This window comes from Ambystoma mexicanum, chromosome 12, assembly GCF_040938575.1.
Source record: "Ambystoma mexicanum isolate Mex_15411 chromosome 12, UKY_AmexF1_1, whole genome shotgun sequence".
Taxonomy (NCBI): Eukaryota; Metazoa; Chordata; class Amphibia; order Caudata; family Ambystomatidae; genus Ambystoma; species Ambystoma mexicanum.
This window is the reverse complement of record NC_090936.1, coordinates 1175520807-1175544733: the sequence shown is the minus strand read 5'-3', so window position 1 is coordinate 1175544733 and position 23927 is coordinate 1175520807. Positions and strand designations below refer to the sequence as shown.

Below are 23927 nucleotides of genomic sequence, written 5' to 3'. Positions count from 1 at the left end.
GTTTCCTCAATGTTAATGTTAATGTTAAAGGACATTTGTACCGTGCACTATCACCACCGTAGTGGTCCCCTGGTGCTCTGGCGGCTCTGAAAGAGGAGGGGAGGTTGAGTTAGTGGGAGGAAGCAGGAAAAGTACAAGAAAGCAGTGATGTGCTGTTGGCAGCCTTAGCCCGGTGGGTCCGTTGGCTGGGCTTGGGGTGTTTTGTGGTCCGTAGTCGTCGTGTGCTGTTGCGCAAGTCTATGTGTGGTTTGTTTTGTTGTTGCATTGTTGTGAAGTTTGTGCGGATTGCTGCGTTTTAGGCTTGTGGTTGTGTTTGGTTATAGTTTGAGAGGTGTATGCAGAGGGATGGAATTGTTAGTTGGTTGGTTAGTTGGCATTGCTGTCCTTGCAATTGTGGGATTCCATCTAGGTGCGGCACCAGCTGACAGTCATCTTTCTATCTAGATTTGACGCGAGCTAGGTTCAGAACTCTAAGTGTGGTGCATGCTGAGAATTACAATTTCATCTAGATGTGGTTGCAATCCAATCAATGTTCACAATTCTATCTAAGTGTGGACATGCTGACATTCTCAAGAAAAATAAAAAATAAAAACGCGCCCCTGGCGAGTCACCATCAGGCCGCGTTAATTTTCGTCCTCATATTTCAGCATTACTTTCCAGTTTGGCCATGCGGCGCAGGCAAAATCGAAAGAAATGGGCGAATATGAAAAACATAAAGTACCCCTGGTGCCCTCTCGGCACCCGAGCCGGCATCTGGCCCAGATTTTATTTGTCTTCATGCCCAAAAAATGAAGATAGGGCGGGGAGTGTGGCCTAAGTCCATCGTAGCCGCTGCTGCACGCCTGTCTCGTCCTGCACCAAGTGACTCCCTGTTCTGCCCCCAGCCAATCTCCCTATGATGTGGCCCGTGGCAGGTCTGTGGCACCCGGGGGAATCGGCCCGAAACGAGGGTCAGGCTGGAGCCCTTGTGTGAGCCGGGACCTCACCAGGTTCGACCACCTCTACAAGAGACCCTGCTTCACCTGCACACGCGTGACGACCAAGGCACCTTCCTACCTGGCTCGTCCTCTCAAGAGGAAGACTGGACATCGCCAGGCTGGAAAACAGGAAGTGCAAGAAAGAAATACCAGGGTCACGCCGTCTCCGGTTGTGCACCTCTGCAATGGTGCAGTATTGTGGTGCACATTAGGACAACTCCCAACCTCTTGAATTTCATTCCTATACTGGTTCCTGGTTCAACCCAGTGATTTACGGGAGAGTGTGTGAGTGCACCCTCTAGAGAAGGGATCAGTGTCCTTTGGCTCCCCAGACATTGTGGATTACAACTCCCAGTGGTACGTATCACGGCAGTTGCAGTCCCAAGCATCTGTAGAGCCCGCTGCTCCAGTGGCCCTTACTGCCACGTCGAGTTCTGCCTGTTTTAGACATTGGTCCTCATTATAAGTTTGTCGGTCTGGTAACAATGGTGCCGGTAAGCTACCGGCACTGTTTTACCGGACCAGCGAACTACGAGTTCTGCTCGCGGGTGCCTTTCCGCCCACCAGGTCTAACCTGGCTGGCGGACCGGCACCCGCGAGCAGACCTCGACAGATGCACCAGCCTCCCCATTCCCATTGAGACCAATGGGACTCAAATGGGAATGGAGAGTAATAATTACCGGCACCCGGCAATGGGGATTTACCTGGTCCACCGGGGCTGGTAAATCCGCATTGCCGGGTGCCTTGCTAGGATTTACTGGCACAGATACCGCCAGGGTCATAATGACCCCATTCTCATGTGGGAATTCTGCAGAAATTATACCACAGACCTATTGTGTTCCTATACGAGCAGCTTTAAGTTTGATGTAGCTCAGTGAGTTCAGCCTTTGCGGCTGAGATCTGTTTGCACAGGATTCCTACTTGCTTTCGTGTACGATGATTTGGTGCAGGAAGTAAATCAGTTGAAAGGAATGGGCCTCATTAGAAGTTTGGTGGTGTGGGTACAAAACAAGTGTCGATTCCGTTATCAGTACTTTTTTTGTCGACAACAAAATTATGGCCACTTGTACCGCACCACCGAGCTACAAGTTTGGCTTTGAAGTGGAGGATTTATTTCCAGCAGCATGCTCGAGGTAAAGCTACCAATTTAAGGCCAAATATCAGCAGAATTACCGCAGCAGAATTACCTCTCACGGTATTTCTGCCAAAATCCATCTGGTGTCCTATGGATTTCCAAATGGGGATTAATACCACTTTCGACCACTTGTAATGCCGTGGAAAAGCCATAGGACCAAGTGGCGGTATCGATAAGTGAGTTTGGCAGTAATTCCACAGACTTACCACTGAATTACCATCAAACTCATAATGAGGCCCAGTGATTCCATCGGCAAGGGTCAATCACAGGGAATGACGTACCACCTTTCCTTTAATTGGAAGATGGGAGCTACGCCCTCTGCAGACTAGTTTGTCAGTTGCAATTCGCGTGTTGGCGAGTAAGAGATTTTCCTTTATACGTACTTTGGGGTAAGAGGGGGTTAGGAACGTCAGCATAAGACAGGGCGTCTGAGTTATTGCGTGTTAAAATGCTGTGAGCCAGGGTAGACCATAGCAGATTGAGCTCGCAGAGTACAAGGGCATCTTGCCAGTGACTGCCCTTGGCAGTGCTCCTCCGTAATTGCAGTCGTGAGCGGCATGTCAGATAAGCATGCTGTAAAATTCTTTCTTGATAGCATACAGGAGTTGGCTGGCTGGAACATCAATCCGGAGCCCAGACTGGACTCTGAGTGCCCTCGATATGTGGTCCCTGGACTCTGAGTGCCCTCGACGTGTGTTATTCCTTCCAGCATATTAATTACCCTCATAGGGTGCGGCCACTAGAGTGATCCCGGAACGGGCCTAGTCGATGAACTGCTCACTTTGGAACTCGAGGCCCGGGATTATACCCACGAACGCACCATTTTCAACCTTCCCAGATCCTCCTCCACCAAACCTCCCCACGCTGGATGGCTCTCCGTGCAAATTTGCCCTCTCTTTAAAATCCTGTGATGTGTCTTGAAATCCATCCATGGTCTTGCCTCTGCCCCCCACTACCTCCCTGAATGCATCTCTCTGTACGCCCCCTTCTGAACACTCCTTGTCTCTTCACAACCTATCAGTCCGCCAAACCCCTGCGGTGCCTTCTCCCGCTTTCCCCCCTTTCCCCTAGTTTCCCTACTCCACTGAAATGCTCCCTCCGCCCGGCCGTCAAAGCCATCTCCTCAGGGAAACTCCACATGCTAGCGATGGAAAGAGGCCCCCCAAAACCCTTGCATCCTCCTACCCAAACTAGTCACCCAGCCCACCTCTCCTGCATTTTGCCGTAAGGACCGCTCTATCTAATTTCTGCATGTGTAAATACTGGACTTAAGCTCTCAATGCTATTGTGTACTGCAGTCTCCATCTCTAGTCCATGTTCCCTATCTTATCACTTCACTACATGTGACATCACTCAATCAAACAATGCTTTTATGCAAAGGCACCATACCCTTTGCTCTCTGTTATTGCCTACTTTGTAAGTCATTTCTGTTTGCAATGGCACCCTGTTCTTCAACAAATACAAAATAACACTAGCCTTATAATCGTGTCATTGCAGGTCAGAGGTCTGCAAAGTTTTGGCCTACAACTCCCATCAGCCACAGCCAGCCTAGTCAATGGTGAGGGATCATGGGAGTGTAGTCGAATGGATCTGGAGATCTGTGGTGGTAGATCCAGTTCTGGGCAAATCACGGACTTCCTGGGCCTCGACTGGGAAACTTGACGATGTAAAAATCAGCTGTAGAGTCCTCGGTTTGGGTCTCTTTGACCTAAAACATTTGACCTAATCACATTTGATCGAATTTATTTGACCTTTTTGCTGGTCTAAAATGTGGGGGGAGGCCCCCTGCAGCCCCATCCACCACTTCCCCTCAATCTAGTCTATACCCTTACCCACCCCCATATATATACATTTTATTAAATTTGACTGACAGGTCCAAAAAATGTGATCAAATGTTTTAGGTCAAATGTTTTTAGGTCGATTATGCCAATACCGAGTCCTCTCCAATTTTGTCCAAATTACAGGTCCCAAGGCCCACTCGCCATCACACCCTAGTTTCGGTAAACTGGTTTTAGCCAGATCTCGCACGTCGCACTGTTTCGTGTACAGCACATGGGCAGCAATATGCTCCCGCTAAAATCAGGGTCTTCTGTAAATCCCTACGCCGTTCCTTGGGGTCACTTCCAAGCTATTTCATAATACCTAAAATATGGGTCTGAACGGCTTTAGGACAAAACCTTCCTAGCAGATAAATAATCCCTTCACCGAGAGCCTTACCAGAGTGCACTGTGCCGGGAAGCGACGTTCTGGTGCTACACAGAAGATTATGCGTGAGGAGCATAGTGGAAGGTAGCGCTAAGCACACGGAGTTCAGCTTTATGCCACAAACACAGGGGACAAGCGGTCCCAGAGAGGACCTGAAGCCCCCCATGGCATCAGTGGTCAGTTTCTTAGCAGATGTTTCCCCTGAATAGGGAACACAGAAGCCACTGTCATTTTTGACGAAGCTAAAATACAGAAAAAATACCAAATATATATATATATGTTTAATTTGCCCCCCCATGTGCCCTGTTTCCCTAGGTCTATAACCCCACCCCAGCCCCTTCCCCACCCGTTTTGATCTCTCACCCCACACCCTCCATATATATTTTTAATAACAAATTCAGTGTTTTCCGGTATTGTAGGTTTGTTAATAAGGGTATTCGCTACTTGAAATTCGTTAACATCACTGTATACCCAAATCAAAGCCTTCTCCATAAACATCCACCTGAAACTTTGCTTATTGCAAAAGATCCTTAACTTCATAAACATTGAGCATAAAACAAAGACAGTCCAATTTCTTTTTTTTATTTTTTATTGTTTTTAGTTAATCAAATAACCTTTGCAATTTAAACAATACACATTTTTCACTAATTTCTTAAATAAAATATTTTTACAATCATCTAAACATTTGTATCAAAATTTTCAATTTATCTCGCTAAACATTCTTGCAGATAGAAAACATATGAGATATATAAAACAATACTCATTTAGTCATCTTTGAACTGATATATAGAGTAGAAAATAGACATTTGGGGACATCTGCTAACATAATTACCAAGCCAGAGCACATCCCAGGTGTGGTGTGTATTAGCTATAAATTTACAATCTTGGCGTGCATCCATTTTGGTCAGAATTCCAATAAATGCTTATTGATTACCTCTAGGAATTTGGTTAACCTTAAAATCAAACCAATGCTCTTACCCCACATGCATCTATTCCATAACAACATTCTGGCATTATATGTTACAGAATACCAATACTTTCCAAATTCATGCATTCTAAGTACTTCAAATTTTAAGCAGAAGATTACTAGATGTTTTAAAGACTCTTCAGTGTTAGTAATACTACAAAACCGACACTGAACCGCTTTTGCCAAAAGTTTTGATTTATGTATTGGCCAATACTTAATACGTTCGAATGTGGTGAATTGGTTGAGCCTAATTCGTATATATAAATTTCTTTCTTTTAGACCATGAAAATTTAGGAAATAACTTGGTAAATCACCCAGTTTCCTTCTGAATAAAGCATATTCATAATACGATTTGTAATTTCCAATCCTGTCAGACTGTATGCACCAGAAAAAACGTTGAAATGTTCTTTTGTTGGAAGGAAGACATGCTATAAGTTCAGCCTTGGTAACATTAATAAGATCTAGAATCGTTTGCATTTTCTTGACATATTCGTTAAGGGCTTTGGAGGATCTCGCAGATATCATAATGGATGAATCCTCATATAAAGAATTTTTCGGCGGAGATAACATTTTGGTATAATTGTTAAGCCGTCTCCAATTTCTCTTTACTGATAATGGTAAAAGGCCAAATTCATGCCGGATAATATCATTGGGGATAGACCAAGCTAGCCCCAATGTTTTTTTCCAAAGTTTACCTTGCATAGTGTCAAGAAAATCATTGATCTCAAATGTACAGATATCAAGACTGTAAAGAATAATTGGTTCGATTTTTAATAAATAAAACTGAACTAACGGAATCAGAGAAAAGTTGCAGTATTTTTCATGGATAAGACTCATCTGCGACATGAGTGGTCTGCATTTTACTTCTAGCATATCCTTCCACCATTTAATAGAATATTGGTCTGTGAGGCAATAACCTAAGTATTTTATTTCCATTACCTCTTGCAAGTTGACTGAGCCAATCGACCAGTTAAATTTTTTGGTCCTAAATTTCCCACCTGTGAAGATAATGATCTGTGATTTAGTTTCATTTATCTTCAAGTTATTAGTTTGGGCATATTCATAGGTATTGATAAGTTTATTCTGGAGTCCAAATGGGGTTCTATCAATCAGGAGTATGTCATCAGCAAAACTGATCGCATTCATTTTTAGATGATTAATTCTTGCTGGATATTTAATTATATCTCTCCAATTCCACTCTAGATCAGTAAGATATAAATTATTACAAAACGGCTGCAAGCGAGCAACCCTGCTTGAGCCCATTTGCAGTAGTGATCGAATCAGAGAGGGTACCCCTGCTGTTGACTCGGACCCTATAGTTCGTCTGACTATGAAGGAGTGCTATAAGTGCAGTGAGGTGGATTGGAATGCCCAGAAGAGTCATTTTAATCCAAAGTGTTTCTCTGATAACAGTATTAAATGCTGCACACAGATCTAATGCTGCCATATAGATTGCTCCTGTGCGTTCCTCCTTTGTCTGACGCTGTAAAATAGACACAATCATGGCGTTGAGTGAGCACCCCGTACAATTTGGGATTTGGGCAGAATGTTATTTTCATCTAGAATTTTCTGTAAGTCAAAGAGGACTAGCTGTGTAAATACCTTATATGAGGCATCAGTACGCGCAATAGGCCTATAGTTGTTAGGTTCCATAGTGCTACCCTTTTTATAAATGGGCACAATAATTGCTGATCCCCAAGAGGTGGGATTCTGTCTAGTTATAAAGATGTTGTCAAATTTATTTTTCAAAATTATAGACCATAAGTGAGGATCCAATTTAATCAAACATGGAGGGATCCCATCCGGCCCTGCTGCTTTTGAGTCCTTTCGTCTCGAAATAGCCAAAATTATGTCATTAATCGACCAAGGACAACACTCAAGGATTAATTCAGAACAGTCTTTCAGACCGTCGTTTTTGTGAGCCAAAGGTAACTCAAATTTGTCTTTAAAGAACCTTTCCCAGGTGGCAGCCAAAATGGGTGGATCCTGCATAGTCTGTTTTGGACTAGTGATAGTTCTTAACAATGTCCAGATATTCCGTGTGTCATTTTTTAGGATATTATGCATCATGCACTGATTATCTTTATCTATTTTAAATCCTTCATAAGATTGTTATGTTTTAGAATAATACGTTTTTTTTTCATATTTATACATTTCCACATTAAGCTCAGTTTTTGCCAAATGTCATAGTTTTAAGTTTTTCATTATCTTAAACTGGTGAATGTGCAAGTTAAATGCATGCTGTCTAATTTCTGGTCCTGTCCAGACTAGATTTTTGTTATAGTCTGTAACTAAGGAGCCACAAAAACGAATCGGCCAACCCCGACTACTGTGGAATTGGGAGATAAGAATGTACCTATGCCTAAACCCGCATGGCCACATTAAACCCGCATTTAAGTCGTGGGAAGAAAAGGATTGAATTAAAAAATGTACTTCTGACCCACAGCGCCATCTGAAGAAAAGGCTTTGAGTATCTGTCCAAGCTCCTTGCACATTCCCACTAAGAGGTCTGTCCGGGAGGCTGCTGTTGTCCTTTTGCGCTATCTACATTTGTTGTTTTTGCTTCCCTGGTGTGTTTAACGAAACTGTCTAGGTGGCGGACAATGCAAAACACAGAATATGGATATTTAGCCGCTACTATGGTATCCAGTCATTGCATCGAATACAAAGCATTGAATGCCAAAAGCATCGGAAAAAATACATCGAAAAAAAGCATTGAATGCATTTTTTTCAAAGGTAAAGGTTTTTATTTTAAGTATAATGGGTTTTAAGGGGTAAATAAACGGGGGTTAGGGGTACCCCCCATTAAAAAAAATGGGGAAAAAAAGCATTTAATGCTTTTTTTTTCGTGGCTTTTTTTTAGATGCTAAGGCATTTTATGCTTTGGCATTCGATGTAATCACTATAAACCGCTACTATATGGTTTGCAGAAGTGTCACTTGGAATGAGTGTGTTTTATAACGTGCCCCACTGGATGTTTAGCTGCACTGAACAATGTTGTTTTTACAGGGGTTAACCCCCCTATTCACACCTTACCCTCCTCCTTCTATTACTCTTCCTCCACCAAACCCCTATTTTACCACCCCTCCCTTTTATAGCCCCCCCCAAAACCTACTGTAGTAAAATATATTAAAACATCCTACCCCAAAATGAAGTCAATAGTTTTGTGGTTCCAATATGGTGTACTGTATAGGTCCCCTAGGTCTATTAAGATCATTACATGTCTTCTCCCCTGTGAGCTCTTACAATTTGTTTATGTGTGTGAATTTGCAAAGAATTGTGTTGATCAGTTGAAAGTATTCATGACTAAGCGCTAATGCAATTGTGCGCACAAAAAAAATATATTTTGCATATGTGCAAACTGCAAAGTGAATCTGTGTGTGTTGTGAATCTGTTGCGCCGGTTCCCACACTGTCTGCGCCCAGCTGGAGAATGTATAGACACATGAGGTCCTGCGAATTAATGGACACCTCAATTTACTCCCACGTTGCATTTGCAACATAGGAGTGGCTGGAGGAGCGGCAACACACACGAACAAATTAAGTCCACACACAACCAACCCCCCCCCTTGCTGAGGCACAAAAATGGACCAAGTCGCTTGCACCGGCACTTTGCCCCTGTTCCAACTTTGCATAATGCAGATTTGGGTCCTGAGAAAATCTGCAGGCACAAATTACATTGTTTCTTATAACACATGCTTTGCTTCCCCTACTATTTGACACTACATTCAGAAACAAATGTGTATGGTTTATGAGTTTTCCCTTTCAGTTTTCTCCATCCCCTGTTTAAGCCTTGAACCTGTAGATGTGTCCCTTTTTTTAAATCAGGAAGCATTTGCGCATGCAAAGTGCTACAGGTGCAAATTGCACACTGGCTGCATAGGATGCTTTGTTAATAACCTTTCGCATCCGATGTGCATGCGGGCGCCAGGCAGCCTTCAGCATTGTGCATGCGCAGATGTATGTCTCATGTCGACTGGCCCAGCCCAGTGCCTCTGTCTTAAATTGTTGACTCTTTTTAAGAACGACGCCTGAAGGTGGAACTCTGCGGCAGGCTTGCGTGAACGCATATTACTGCTCGCTGGTCTGGGTATTTCATAAAAATCTCTACTAAAGCAGAGAACGATAAATAGCAACATGTAGCCGGCAGCCCGCCAAAGTCGCACATCAATGACGTCATAGTCTGTCACCCTGCATTACTTTCCATGCGTTACTATGCAATCGGTGATGTTATCACGATTGAGACAGTGGGCCAGAGTATCGAAGTGCAAATGAAGGCAGCACAGAGAATGTGCTTGTCCATTTGTGCTGCTTTCAGAAATACTCGGGTCACCTTATTCTGAAAGGTAGCCTGAACATTTCAGGAGAGGCTGGACAGTGCACTGTCTAGTGCCCTTGCTGATATGCGTCCAGAAAACAAGTGGTTGCTGGGAGCACATTTCACAGAGACAAGTCTTAAAGGACTCATCGTGGTGAAATGTTTGAAAAGAAAAAAATGATTCCTACCCCTGTTTGGGGGATAGAAATGCAAGCATGACAGACTTGGTTTACACTGCGGTTGACACACTTAAAACAAAAAATCACGAGCGGGTCATGATTTGCGCCTCCCCTTTGTGCCTGTATCAAAAGGCGCAGAGACGACACGCCTTTCTGTGCATCTAGAAGTGCATCCCGTTTGTGAATTCGGGATGCGCTTTTAAATACACAAAAATGCCAACTTATTTGCACAAAGGCGCAAAGGGGGGAAGGGTATCTGAATGAGCGCTTCTAAGATGGACTTTTCTGAATTGAAGTGCTCCTTTTTTTGGCACAAGTGAGAGATGGCTCACATGCACCAAACATTTGTGTGAATCTGGCTCAGTATTTTCTATTTATTTTATTTTTATTTGCATTTTTAAAGCGCTCACACAGCCCCGGGGCATCGAGGCGCTGTTACAGGAATATGACTTAGTTGCGTATTTATAACGCACTTAATACCCAGAGGTTTCTAAGCACGGACCCGTGGAATCAAACCTGTGTATGCTTCGTGTCGTCTTGTTTCCAAGGCGAGCACGTTGCTGCTGAGCTTTCCTCCCGGGACAAGTATGTTCTGGCATTGGCATGCAAAGAGAAAACCAGGAAACCGGCCTTCTCCCGTTATGCACCAGCCTACGGAAACACTATCCCAGACACAGTCAGGACCTGCTCTTTATGGAACGTGTAGGGGTCTCTAAGGAGCTACTACTCCTAGGCATTCAGCACCCCTGTAGTATGGGACACACAAGCTACTATAACCTGTAACCTCCCCTTCCACTGACCTCTGTTAACCCCAAATTACTTGAACAGCGCCAGGTTTCACTGTGTATAAACCCGTATACATACAAATACACGCATGCTCAACATTTAGCTCTATGGTGAAGTGTATGGTTGTCATGACGTGTGATTGTTTTTAACCTCCTGTAGTAAATCGACTGTTTTGTGTGGAAGAAAACAACATGTTTTCCTTTTGGTTTTGAGTGCACTTCGTCAACACATTGTGCACCAGCAGCCAAATTCATAATGTAAATATTATCCAACCAATCGATCTGTGTTCTGGCAAGTGCCTCTATCACACAGGTACTTTCTTGCTGAAGAACTTTGTCCTTTTCTTTGACAGTTCTAAAAGTCAAGATTTTATCAGCGCACGACCGAGGCTCCCACGCCGAGGTGAACGTGAAGATACGGAAAGTCTTGAGGATGACCAAGCTGAAGATCCTGCGTGGGAAGAGGATCCTCTACCCAGAATCCTGGACGAACCGGGGGTGCACCTGCCCGATCCTGAACCCTGGTAGGTGCTAAAATGGACTCTTGACATGGGGGCAAACAAGGTGAAGGGTGGGGGGTGGGAACGGTGGAGGAGTTTGCCTCCTGTGGGAATATGATATGGCATATATAACGCGCCTGTACAAGTGGTACTAGACGCGACAAGACAAAGAGGGGGAAACAAAGGGAGGACAAAACAATGATTTTACTAGGCCTTTTGTCATTCAGATCGTGCAAGTGCGTGGAACAGGGAAGGGGAGAAGTGCCAGGGTGGGCGGGGAAGGGAGAAGTGCAGGTAACTCAATAAGTGCAGCCAGCGGGTGGATCATAAGTGCAGAGGGAAGGGACTATAGGGTTGCAGGTACAGACCCTTAAGTGCTGGGGGAGCCCAGAGGCAGTGCAAGGACAACTGGACATGCAGGAGCCTGGTGCCGAGTTCAGTGGGTATACAGGTGACCAGTGCGGGAGCAGTCAGGTGCGTCAGCAGTGGAGAAGAAGAGAGAAAGCGGAAGCGAAAAGGAAGGTCTTGAGTTGCTTCCGGAACCAGAGGTGGTTCTGCTCAAGTTTGAAAGAGGCAGGGAGGCTGTTCCAGAGGTAAGCCCCAGCCGAGATGAGAGATCTGCCACAACTCTTTGGAGAAGGGGCTAACCCTCAGAGAGTTAGAGGTCGATGAGCGGAGAGCTCGAGAAGGAAGATGTTTTGAAAGAGAAAGTTGGGTGTAGTGTGCTTCCCATCCCCAGAAAGCCTTGTGGACGATGCAGAGTGTCTTGAACTTGAGCCTTGTAGCCACAGAGAGCCAGTGAAGATATTTCAGGGCTGGAGAGATACGATCCCTGGGCTTAAAGCCAAGGACAAGTCTTGCAGTCCTGTTCTGGATAAGTCGTAAAGGTCGAAGAGTAGAGGCAGGCAGATTTAGAAAGAGGATGTTGCAGTAGTCCCGCCTAGAGAGGACCAGAGCTCTGGAAACAGTGAGCTTCTGGGGGAAAGTGAGAAAAGAAAGAATACCTCTGAGGAGGTGCAGCTGATAGTTTGACTTCTTAGAGACGTCTGAGATATTGAGTAGAGAAGGAGAGGGTGGAGTCGAAGATGACACCAAGGTTCTTAGCCTCTCAGGAAGGAGCAGAGTGGGCGGCCATAGAGAGAGAGAGAGAGAGAGAGAGAGAGAGGAAAGGAGGAAGCAGGTGTCCCAATGAGGAGGATCTCAGTCTTAATGGCATTAAGGCAGAGATCATTGGCGGCACACCATGCCTGAATTGTGGACAGACAGTCTGTTCTGGTATGAGAGAAGGATCAGAGGTGGCTGAGGGGAGCCTGAAAGAGAGCTGGGTGTCATCTGCATAACACTGAAAATTGAAACAGAAAATAGCAATGCGGTGGGCAAGAGGTGCCAGGTAATTGTTCAAAAGCCAGGGGGAGAGGTTAGACCCCTGGGGAACACCACAAGAAGATTGAGGGATAGAAGAGAGGAAAGACCCCAGTTTGACCTGAGAGGGTCGTCAGTGAGAAAGGATGTCAACCAGGCCAGGGCCTGATCAGTGATGCCCAGGTTGTCGCGGAGGCGATTGAGCAGGATGGCATGGTCGACTATGTCAAAAGCAGAGAATAGATTGAGGAGATTGAGGACAGAAGGGAGATTACAGTCTAGATTGGAGAGCAGGCCTTCACTGGTGTTCAGGAGAGCAGTTTACGTACTTCTGGCAGCTCCAAAGCCAGACTGGCGATTGTGGAGTCAACCAACAGATTCATTATGCAAATTAAACTGGAAGTTGGCCAGCCTTTCCAGGTGGTTGCCCAGGAAAGGAGTGATGGAGATCGGATGATAGTTAGCCAGAGAGGAACGATCGGCCGAGGGCTTCTTTAGAAGGGGGTGCTCAAGGTAGTGCTTGAGGGAGGGAGAAGAAGTTCCAGTGGCAAAGGAGTGATTTCAGAAATTGGCCATGGCTGGAGCAAGGGTGTCAATGTCATCCTTGATGGTTCTGTATGAGCGGGGGATAACCTGCTTTGATGAGACTTTCATAGATCAGACTTGTCTAGAGACCTTGTCTGGGGTGAACAGGGGAAAGGAGGAGAAAAGAGGAAGAGAGACAGCTTCAGACGGGCCAGGAGTGGTAGAGGAGGAGGAAGAGGAGGTAGAGGAAGAGAGGGTGGACAGGATCTCCTGAGTTTTAGTGGTGAAATGAGAAGCCAAGGCTGTGCAGAGGGCCTGGGAGGGAATAGGAGAGGTAGAGACTTCAGCAGGATTGGTCAGCTCCTTGCAAATTTTGAAAGGTTTGGCCGAGTTGTTAGATGCCGCAGAGACGCGGGCTTGGATGAAGGCTCTCTTCTTACAGAGGACAGAGAGTCTCTATTGCCGTTGTGGCAAGTGACAGGCCAGTTTGCCAGGGGGTGCACCTGATGCCCTCCACTTCCTCTCCACCCCCCTGCACTTACGTTTAAGGGTGGCAAGGTTGTATGAAACTTTTGGACAGAGCTCGTAACTAAGGACAAAACGTGCCATCCCACTTGTCCCATCATTCGGATGACTGCCGATTTGCCTTAAAATTACGTGTCTCTGCATTTCAGAATCTTGAAACATATCTATATTTATATTTTTCAGCTGGCTTCAACCATGTCAACCAAAGGTGAAATGAAAGGTGTTGATCAAAAAAAGCCATGTGGATGTCTTAGTTAAGCTAACAAAGTAATTTATTTGCAAGCTTTCGTGAGACAGAGAGGGCAAAATTCTAAATGAGGATAGGATAAGGGGTGCAGAATGAGAATGGGAATAGAGTAAGCGAGGAAGCCATTGTTAGTGTGCCATTAATAATGAGTAAGAGAATGAGAAGGGGAATAGAGCAAAGGAGGAAGCCATTGATAGTGTGCCATTGATAATGAGCAAGATAATGAGAAGGGGAATAGAGCAAGGGAGGAAGCCATTGATAGTGTTCCATTGATCATGAGCAAGATAATGAGAAGGGGAATAGAGCAAGGGAGGAAGCCATTGATAGTGTTCCATTGATGATGAGCGAGAGAATGAGAAGGGGAATAGAGCAAGGAAGGAAGCCATTGATAGTGTGCCATTGATGATGAGTAAGAGAATGAGAAGGGGAATAGAGCAAGGGAGGAAGCCATTGATAGTGTTCCATTGATGATGAGCGAGAGAATGAGAAGGGGAATAGAGCAAGGAAGGAAGCCATTGATAGTGTGCCATTGATGATGAGTAAGAGAATGAGAAGGGGAATAGAGCAAGGGAGGAAGCCATTGATAGTGTTCCTCCTGGAATTACTGGTCAAACCGCACACTGCCAAATCCAACGCTTTCTGGAAACCCACGCCATCCTCGGGACCAGGCAATCGGGCTTCCTGAAAGGACACGGCACAGAAACAGCCCTGGTGGATCTGAAGAGTCAGATCACCCAAATCATGTACAAGGCTAAGCCTGCTCTTCTGCTCCTTCTAGATCTCTCAGCCGCTTTCGATCAAGTTGATCAGAAGACCCTCACTTCACACCTCACACACTCAGCCAACTTCTCTAAAGAATCAGCTCTCTGAGTCACCTCCTTCCTAGAGGGAAGAGCCATGAAAGTCTTCTCGGACATTGCCAAAGCCACTCCCACGACAATCCTTTGCGGGGTCCCTCAAGGATCCTGCACTGCACCCACACTCTACAACGTGTTCACTAAGCCTCTTTTTGACAAACTCGACTTATACGGTATCACGTACACGAACTACGCGGACGACACACAAGTACTTCTACCCCTCTCAGGATCACATCACGAAGACGCCAAGGCACTCCACACGATCTACTCCATCATCCAGGCCTGGATGGCAGTTAATGGCCTCTGCCTCAATGGAGACAAGACTGAAATCATGATATTAGGTCAACAGAGCACCCTAGACAAACTGAACAAACTGTACGCTAACTTCTCCATTGACACCTCCATCATCCCCGTATCCACAGCTGTAAAGACACTGGGAGTATACCTAGACTCCTCTCTATCTATGACCAGACAAGTCAGCGCAATCACCTCCTCCTCTGCGCATACCACCAAACTCATAAACGCCATCAAGCCATACCTCTCTAAACCAAACTGCCTCTCTATAGCTAGAGCTACCATTGGAGCGAAACTGGACTACTGCTACGCCCTCCTAGCAGGCTCCTCAGCAAAAAACCTTAACAGACTTAAAGTCTCGCAGAACAATGCTCTCCGTGCCGCTCTTAGCATCCAAAGAAGAGAGCATACCTCCCATGCCAGACACTCAGCCCAGTGGCTCCCGGTCAAAGAGCGGATCACACTCAAAATCCTCACCCTCACACACAAATGCTTCTCTCTCTCCGCTCCGTCCTATCTATCTGAGACCATCTCTAAACCCTCCTCCTCCCGTCCCACCAGGACGCAATACACCAATTTACTCTACATCCCACGCATCAAAAAAGCCAAAGCCGGTGGCCTAAGCTTCCCCTACATTGCCGCCAAGACCTGGAATGCTCTTCCTGCAGACATTAGAGCGGAGAACTCACTCCCGATTTTTCATAGGAAACTGAAGACCACCTTCCTCGCACATTAATATAGGACACTCGCGAATCCATGTAAATGTACTGCATTGCAAATCTGTACAAATGTAATATTTGCCACTGTAAATAATGTATGTAAATAATTGCACTCTATGTAACTAAGATATGTCTGTAACAAGCGCCACGATGCCCCCGGGCTGACGTGCGCTCTACAAATGTGAATAAATAAATAAATAAATAATGAGGAGGGGAATAGAGCAAAGAGGAAGGAATTGATAGTGTGCCATTGATGATGAGCGAGAGAATGAGAAGGGGAATAGAGCAAGGGAGGAAGCCATTGATAGTGTGCCATTGATGATGAGCAAGAGAATGAGAAGGTGAATAGAGCAAGGGAGGAAGCCATTGAGAGAGGGAGCCATTGATGATGAGCAAGAGAATGAGAAGGGGAATAGAGCAAGGGAGGAAGCCATTGAGAGTGTGCCATTGATGATGAGCAAGAGAATGAGAAGGGGAATAGTGCAAGCGAGGAAGCCATTGATAGAGGGAGCCATCGATGATGAGCAAGAGAATGAGAAGGGGAATAGAGCAAGGGAGGAAGCCATTCATGGAGGGAGCCATTGATGATGAGCAAGAGAATGAGAAGGGGAATAGAGCAAGGGAGGAAGCCATTGATAGTGTGCCATTGATGATGAGCAAGAGAATGAGAAGGGGAATAGAGCAAGGGAGGAAGCCATTGAGAGAGGGGGCCATTGATGATGAGCAAGAGAATAAGAAGGGGAATAGAGCAAGGGAGGAAGCCATTGAGAGTGTGCCACTGATGATGAGCAAGAGAATGAGAAGGGGAATAGAGCAAGGGAGGAAGCCATTGATAGTGTGCCATTGATGATTAGCGAGAGAATGAGAAAAGGGAATAGAGCAAGTGAGGAAGCCATTGATAGTGTGCCAGTGATGATGAGCTAGAGAATGAGAAGGGGAATAGAGCAAGGTAGGAAGCCATTGATAGTGTGCCATTAATGATGAGCAAAAGAATGAGAAGGGGAATAGAGAAAGGGAGGAAGCCATTGAGAGAGGGAGCCATTGATGGTGAGCAAGAGAATGAGAAGGGGAATAGAGCAAGGGAGGAAGCCATTGAGAGTGTGCCACTGATGATGAGCAAGAGAATGAGATGAGGGAATAGAGCAAGGGAGGAAGCCATTGATAGTGTGCCATTGGTGATGAGCAAGAGGAAATATGAGCGAGAAAGGGTATGAGTAAGAGGGTAAGAAATAAAGAGAGCATGTGAGGGGAAGGATGAGACGGGATAGGGAGAGGGGGTAACGTGGATGGATGAATAAAGTGGGGCACAGTGTGCAGGGATGTCATTTAGGGGTCGCCCGGGGTCTCTCTTGCTACCCCTAACATTTTTTTTAAAAAAACGTTTTCTTTTTTTTTCTTTTTTTACAAATGTTAGCTCCTGGGCTGTGCACAGCGCCATGTGGCTCTTTGTTTCTGCAGTGGCTAGCTTTCTTGTTCAGGCTTCTTTAAAAAAAAAAAAACAGGGGTTCCGCAAGCGTAACACTTTGAGCAGTGACTCTGAATAAGAAAGAATAGGAATAACAAATAATTTGTGTTTCTGGAATTTTATACAATAATTGCTAGACTCATTAAAGGTTTCTTTCAGGCACACTTCAGGGGGTGAGTCACTGATTTAGTCTGTAAAACACCTCAAATTCATAATGCAGACCAAATCCTCCAAAAAGCATTTGGAGTAAAATAAGCATCCATTTCGGACAATGTATTTTGCTTTTAGCAAGTTGCAGCTATAGAATGTTTTTTCTGCCGATACATATGGTGATCCATTCTATGAAATGTATATCACGTTAGTGAAATTGTAACCATATGTTTCATAGTGTACTTAGAAACAATGCTATGTGATGCTACTTCCTGTTTTGTCAAGCGGTAAACAGTCGTGTTCCATCGCTTTCCGTGATGTCGCTTCAGGGTGGGGTCAAATGACATCACTTCCTGTGATGTCATCAGGGGGTCAAGGGTCATGTGATATGACTTCCGCTACCCCTGGCATTTTGGGGAAATGACATCCCTGAAGGTGTGTGGGGTAGTAAAGGTTGTAGAGTGGGTGGAGCCAGGGACAGAGGGTGCAGTGCTATATCAAGGGATTTCCCCATAGAATTAGGGTACACACGGAAACTGTGGGTATGCAAAACTGACCGGGGAACCCCCACTTCTAAGTGCTGCTCGGTACCTTGGCAGAGATGGGAAGAAAATCATTGATAATCTGTGAATCCTTAAAAGAGCGAGAGTTAGAGCGAATAAAAGTGGTAAGGGAAAGAGGAGAGAAAGAATGAGAAAGGAGAAAGCAAACGACAAAACACTATGCTCAAAGAAAACCGAGGACTGTTCCCAAAACATATGCCAAGAGCTCTCTAAAACGTCCAGTCACAATAATGGGTACTAACTAAAGCAGTCATTCATTTGAATGGGCTTCTTAAAGCGCCTTGGCTTGTGTGTTTGACTCCCTATTCTCCAAAACTAAAAAAGAGAAGTTGCAGCGAGCCCGGGGCAGGTGTAGGATTGGATGCAGAGGGCAAGGGAAATAAGATGTACACAACCACTAACAAGAGGGCACAAGAGGTATCCCTACAAACTATCCCCCCAAAAATATCACCGTACATATGGCCGTTTGTCTCGACATAAGCTATATTTTTGGGGAGGATATTTTGTGGGAAGGGGGATGCGGGGATGTCCCCCGCACATTTTAAAAAAATGCAGGGGTTGCGGGGGTGTCCCCCGCAGGGCCCATGGGTCAATATCGACGCAAAAATATGGCGATATTTTTGTATCACAATATTTTTGCGGGGATATTAACACATGGCACCCATGTGCCTAGGTGCTGACACTGCCTAGGTGCTGGTACTGCAATCATATTCCTTGGTTCTGGCACTGCAATCATGTGCTAGGTGCTGGCACTGCAATCATGTGCCTAGGTGCTGACACTGCCTAGGTGCTGGCACTGCAATCATATGCCTAGGTTCTGGCACTGCAATCATGTGCTAGGTGCTGGCACTGCAATCATATTCTTAGCTGCTGGCACTGCAATCATGTGCCTAGGTGCTGGCACTGCCTAGGTGCTGGCACTGCAATCATGTGCCTAGGTGCTGGCACTGCAATCATATGCCTAGGTGCTGGCACTGCAATCATGTGCCTAGGTGCTGGCACTGCAATCATGTGCCTAGATGCTGGCACTGCAATCATATGCTTAGCTGCTGGCACTGCAATCATGTGCCTAGGTGCTGACACTGCCTAGGTGCTGGCACTGCAATCATATGCCTAGGTTCTGGCACTGCAATCATGTGCTAGGTGCTGGCACTGCAATCATATGCTTAGCTGCTGGCACTGCAATCATGTGCCTAGGTGCTGGCACTGCCTAGGTGCTGGCACTGCAATCATGTGCCTAGGTGCTGGCACTGCAATCATATGCCTAGGTGCTGGCACTGCAATCATGTGCCTAGGTGCTGGCACTGCAATCATATGCCTAGCTGCTGGCACTGCAATCATGTGCTTAGCTGCTGGCACTGCAATCATGTGCCTAGGTGCTGGCACTTCCTAGGTGCTGGCACTGTAATCATATGCCTAGGTGCTGGCACTGCAATCATGTGCCAAGGTGCTGGCACTGCAATCATATGCCTAGGTGCTGGCACTGCAATCATATTGTTATTGCTATTGTTATTTTGCATTTATATAGCGCCTTATATACCATTGGTATGGTCTGAAGGCGCTGGTAGGTTGAACGCCCTTGGGAACCGAAGTTCAGATCAGTAGAGAGAGTCAAAAAGGTGCGTGTGTGCACCGGGTATGTGTGCAGCTTGTGCGGTATCAGTGTAATAGCTGCTTCCTAGCGGTAGGTGTGGTGGTTGAGAGATCAGGAGTATGTGGTCGTTCTGGCAGGATTTATCCAGAGCAGAGGTGGCTGCGTTAGGCCTGAGGAGAACGCCTGGCTGGGGGGCGAGTAACCAGCAGTGTTTACTTAGAATGATGTGGAGTGAGCGGCGGATGTTGGTATGAGAACAGTTATACCGAATGGTGTCATAGTATCTCTGTGTTCTAGTTGAGTGGTGATGTAAAGAAAAGAGTAAGCGTGGTGATGTGATATGCTGTGTTGTATGGTCTTTCAAGCGTTCTCTGTATTCAACCATACTATATACATCACGCAGTTCTATGCGCTCCAGTCCGTTCCATGCACTCCTATCCACTCATGCATCCCAGTCTGCTCGATACACTGTGGTCTGTTCCACGCACTCATGCATTCCGGCTCGTACCTCACGCTCTGCAGGCTCCAGTCGGCCCCACGCATGTACTCTTGTCTGCCCTTCACATGTACTATACATTCACCTGTTTTATGCACTCAACCCCCCTACACACTCATCCCCTCTACGCATTCATCCCCTCTACGCACCCATCCCCTCTACGCACCCATCCCCTCTACACACTCGACCCCTCTACGCACTCGACCCCTCTACGCACTCAACCCCTCTACGCACTCGTCCTCTCTACGCACTCGACCTCTCTACGCACTCGTCCCCTCTGCGCACTCGTCCCCCCTGCGCACTCGTCCCCCCTGCGCACTCGTCCCCCCTGCGCACTCGTCCCCCCTACGCACTCGTCCCCTCTGCATACTCGTCCCCTCTGCGCACTCGTCCCCTCTGCGCACTCGTCCCCTCTGTGCACTCGTCCCCTCTGCGCGCTCGTCTGCACTCGTCTCTTCTGCGCACTCATCCCCTTTACGCACTCATCCCCTTTAGGCACTCATCCGCTTTAGGCACTCATCCCCTTTATGCACTCATCCCTTTTACGCACTCAACATTAATATGCTGTTTCATATATTCATCTCTACACTCATCTGTTCTATATCTTCAGTTGTTCTGTACACTAATCCTCATTGTACACTTATCGACTCGTCTGCTTTGTCTACTCATCCACTCTATCCCGTCATCCGCTCTATCCACTCATCCGTTCCGTCCACTCATCCGCTCTCTCCCGTCATCCCTTCTATCCACTCATCTACTCTATCTACTCATCCGTTCTATCTACTCATCCACTCATCCACTCTATCTACTCCTCCGTTCTATCCACTCTACTCTATCTACTGGTCCGCTCTGTACATTCGTTCGCTCTATACACTCATCCGCTCGATACGCTCATTCACGCTATACATTCATCCGTTCTATCTACTCATCCGTTCTATCCAATAGTCCGCTCTATCCACTCGTCCGCTCTAACCCCTTGTCTGCTCTATATATTTATCAGTCATATACATTCATCGGCTCTATACACTCATCCGTTCTATACACTTATTTGTTCTATACCCTCATCCGCTCTAGGTGCTGGCACTGCAATCATGTGCCTAGGTGCTGGCACTGCAATCATGTGCCTAGGTGCTGGCACTGCAATCATGTGCCTAGGTGCTGGCACTGCAATCATGTGCCTAGGTACTGGCACTGCAATCATGTGCCTAGGTGCTGGCACTGCAATCATGTGCCTAGGTGCTGGCACTGCAATCATGTGCCTAGGTGCTGGCACTGCAATCATGTGCTTAGGTGCTGGCACTGCAATCATATGCCTGGGTGCTCACACCATTTTCCAGGTGCTGCCATCGTATGGCCACTTTGGCCAGGTAGCGCCTACCATTATGGCAGTGCCATACATAAAAGCCCAGACTGTGCTTTTTTCATGAATGTATGGAAGAAGTTAACCTGCCCTCTAAGCCCACGTGGTCAGTGTTTCGGTCGCTCACCCCCACCCCCACACCGCGAGATTGGGTAGGCATTGCATCCCATGTGAGTTGGTGTGGATACATGGCCTATTATGATGCGGACGATAGGTTTTCACGTGCATGTAATCTTTCCTGAGACACACCCACGATCAACTCGTAGAATCACCTTCACGTGCACACCGCAGACATTTCCACGCTCGCCTTTAATTACCCCGCTTTGCCGAGCCGAGCTGTTTTAGCCACTGGCGTTGTTCCAGCAAATAATGACCCAGAAATGCTCATTACGTTGGAAGTGTGAGGAGAGAAGAATGCACTTTTTTCCAGGAGTGTGATCTGCTTTTTAAAGAACAGCTGCGCATATTCCTTGTGGCGTGACAGTCTGCAAAATCCCCCAGGTCGTGCACATAGTCCAACAGAAGTTCAACTAACAAAAAGCATTGGTGCACACACATTTCTAAAGTTAACTGCCATATAGTTAAGTGCAGTCATTTTGCTCCTACTTCGGAGCACGCACAGCTCCCCGGCAACAGCAGCAGGCTGGCAGATGTGAGGGAGAGGGTCAAGGCCCGGCGGGTGCTTCGGCCATTTCATCCCCAATCGTTGCATGCACTGCTCCGGAACTCCCCTTTATAGTTTTTTTTTTTTACAGTAGCAATGTTTTGGCAATATTTTAGTGGTTACACCACAAAAATGCGCCAAAACCAAAAAGGTGACAACCCCAAAGAAGTGGCAGCTAGAGTCGTTCACAGTGCACACTGTATAGCGACCGTCGAGGCGACTACCCGTGCAAATTCCCCATGCCACATCTCTGTCCCCCAACCAGTGGAGGAATATTAATATCCACATGATCAAACCCTTGCACCACCTGTGCGAAAATTCGGAGAGGGTGAAAGTAAAATGGCAAGGAACGCACAAGACGCGCGTGGGGGAAGGAGGGTGGAAACACGAGAGTGGCTCTTGCAGTGGCTCTTGAGTGCAGGAAGGGTGACTCAGATAGTGGTGAACGACTGCGTCGCTGGCACTGGAAATGGGAGGTCACGGGAGCCATGGGTGAAGGGAGAGACTGGACACACAGGGTCCAGCCTGTTGGGGCGAGTGCAAAGCCAGACAAAATGGTGCCAGCAGACGTGAGGGCAGAGTGCAGACTCACGTCACGAGTCCCAGGCAAATCACTACTCAGCTGGGAAATGGGAAGCACGACCGATTTGCTTCTTACAAAGCTGCTGATTGGAGCAAATCTTGTTTGGGAGCACCTCATTGGGTAATACAGCAGAGCAGTTCGGAAATGAGGCTTTAGTGAGTCGGCCATTTCATTCCGTGGCATTGCTGGTTGCTATGCCAACCTGATGTTCTGTGTTCAGAACCCCATTTCCCTATCGCTCTATTAACAATGGTTTTGGCAAGTTTGTGGCTTGCGACACATAAATTCGCCAAAAACAAAACATATTTTCTGTATTGGCAGGACACGGACATTCCCGACCCAGAGGGTAACTCCCACGGCACGGGTGACACCGGATAGACTGGAACACCGGCGACACATAGGGAAACTGAGTCAACTACCCCAGACAATCCCACCAACACTTTCGCAATCACCACATTACCTGAGAGGTTGACATTGACAGGTGCACTGGCCACAGGAGTATGAAGGGAGGATAAGGGGAGCTATGAGAGAGCATGTTAGAGGTGGGGGCCAGAGGAGTAAGGAACCTTATATGCCAGTCGGACCCAGTTCAGGACAGAGCCGCATCAGGGGAGACTACGCAATCCGAGCACCTCAGTTCAGGATAGAGACGCAAACTAACCAACCCTACTAACAATTTCCCTTTCTGCATACACCCCTCAAACTTCAAACCAAACACAACCAAAACCTACAGCACAACAAGTCACACAAACTTCACTACATCGCAACAACAGAACAAAAACACACATAGTCTTGCACAACAATACACGACGACTACCGGCCGCAAACACCCCAGGCCCAGCCAATGGACCCACCGGGCTGAGGCCGCCAACAGCACATCACTGCTCTCTTGTACTTTTCCTGCTTCCTCCCACTAACTCAACCTCCCCTCCTCTATCAGAGCCGCCAGAGTGCAGGGTGACCACCCTGGTGGTGATAGTGCGTGGTACAAATGTCCTTTAACATTAACATTAACATTGGTAAATGTACCTGGCCATCAAGAAGGCAGTCGTGACAGGTGCTGAAGTGGCAGGCAGGTACTTGGAAGGCAGTCGGTATTTATCACTTACAAACCATCTCTAAAGACGAGCTGTGCGCAAAGTAAGATGGAACATTCTTTCCAGTGAGACCCCAGAAAGAAAGAAATCCCATGTCAGCCAAGAATGTCGTCAAGTATTCGGAGGCCTGGAGAAGACAACCTTGATACTTCCCATGACCTTCTCACAAAGATGTTGAGGTTTTGGATTGTGCTGATAACTTTAGAAAGCGGTGTCCTTTCAAAGACGTCCTGAGCTTTCAGGGGCCATTAAGACTACAATAGGTTCACCTTGATCAATTATTCAGGTCTAAACATTTAAAATGGGAGGATGCCCGGCCAGTGTGCGAACCAGCCAATATCATAAGCACCTATTGGTCTTC

The 23927-nt window shown here is 46.5% G+C and overlaps 1 protein-coding gene across 1 annotated transcript in view; it reads left to right on the top strand.

Annotated features, from left to right (window-relative positions):
- NTN4 (netrin 4) overlaps positions 1 to 23927 on the top strand; it is a 626566-nt gene that overhangs the window by 583479 nt on the left and 19160 nt on the right. The window contains exon 9 of the mRNA XM_069629824.1: positions 10919 to 11089. Coding sequence (XP_069485925.1) covers positions 10919 to 11089 — 171 coding nt within the window. The remainder of the gene's footprint in view (positions 1 to 10918; positions 11090 to 23927) is intronic.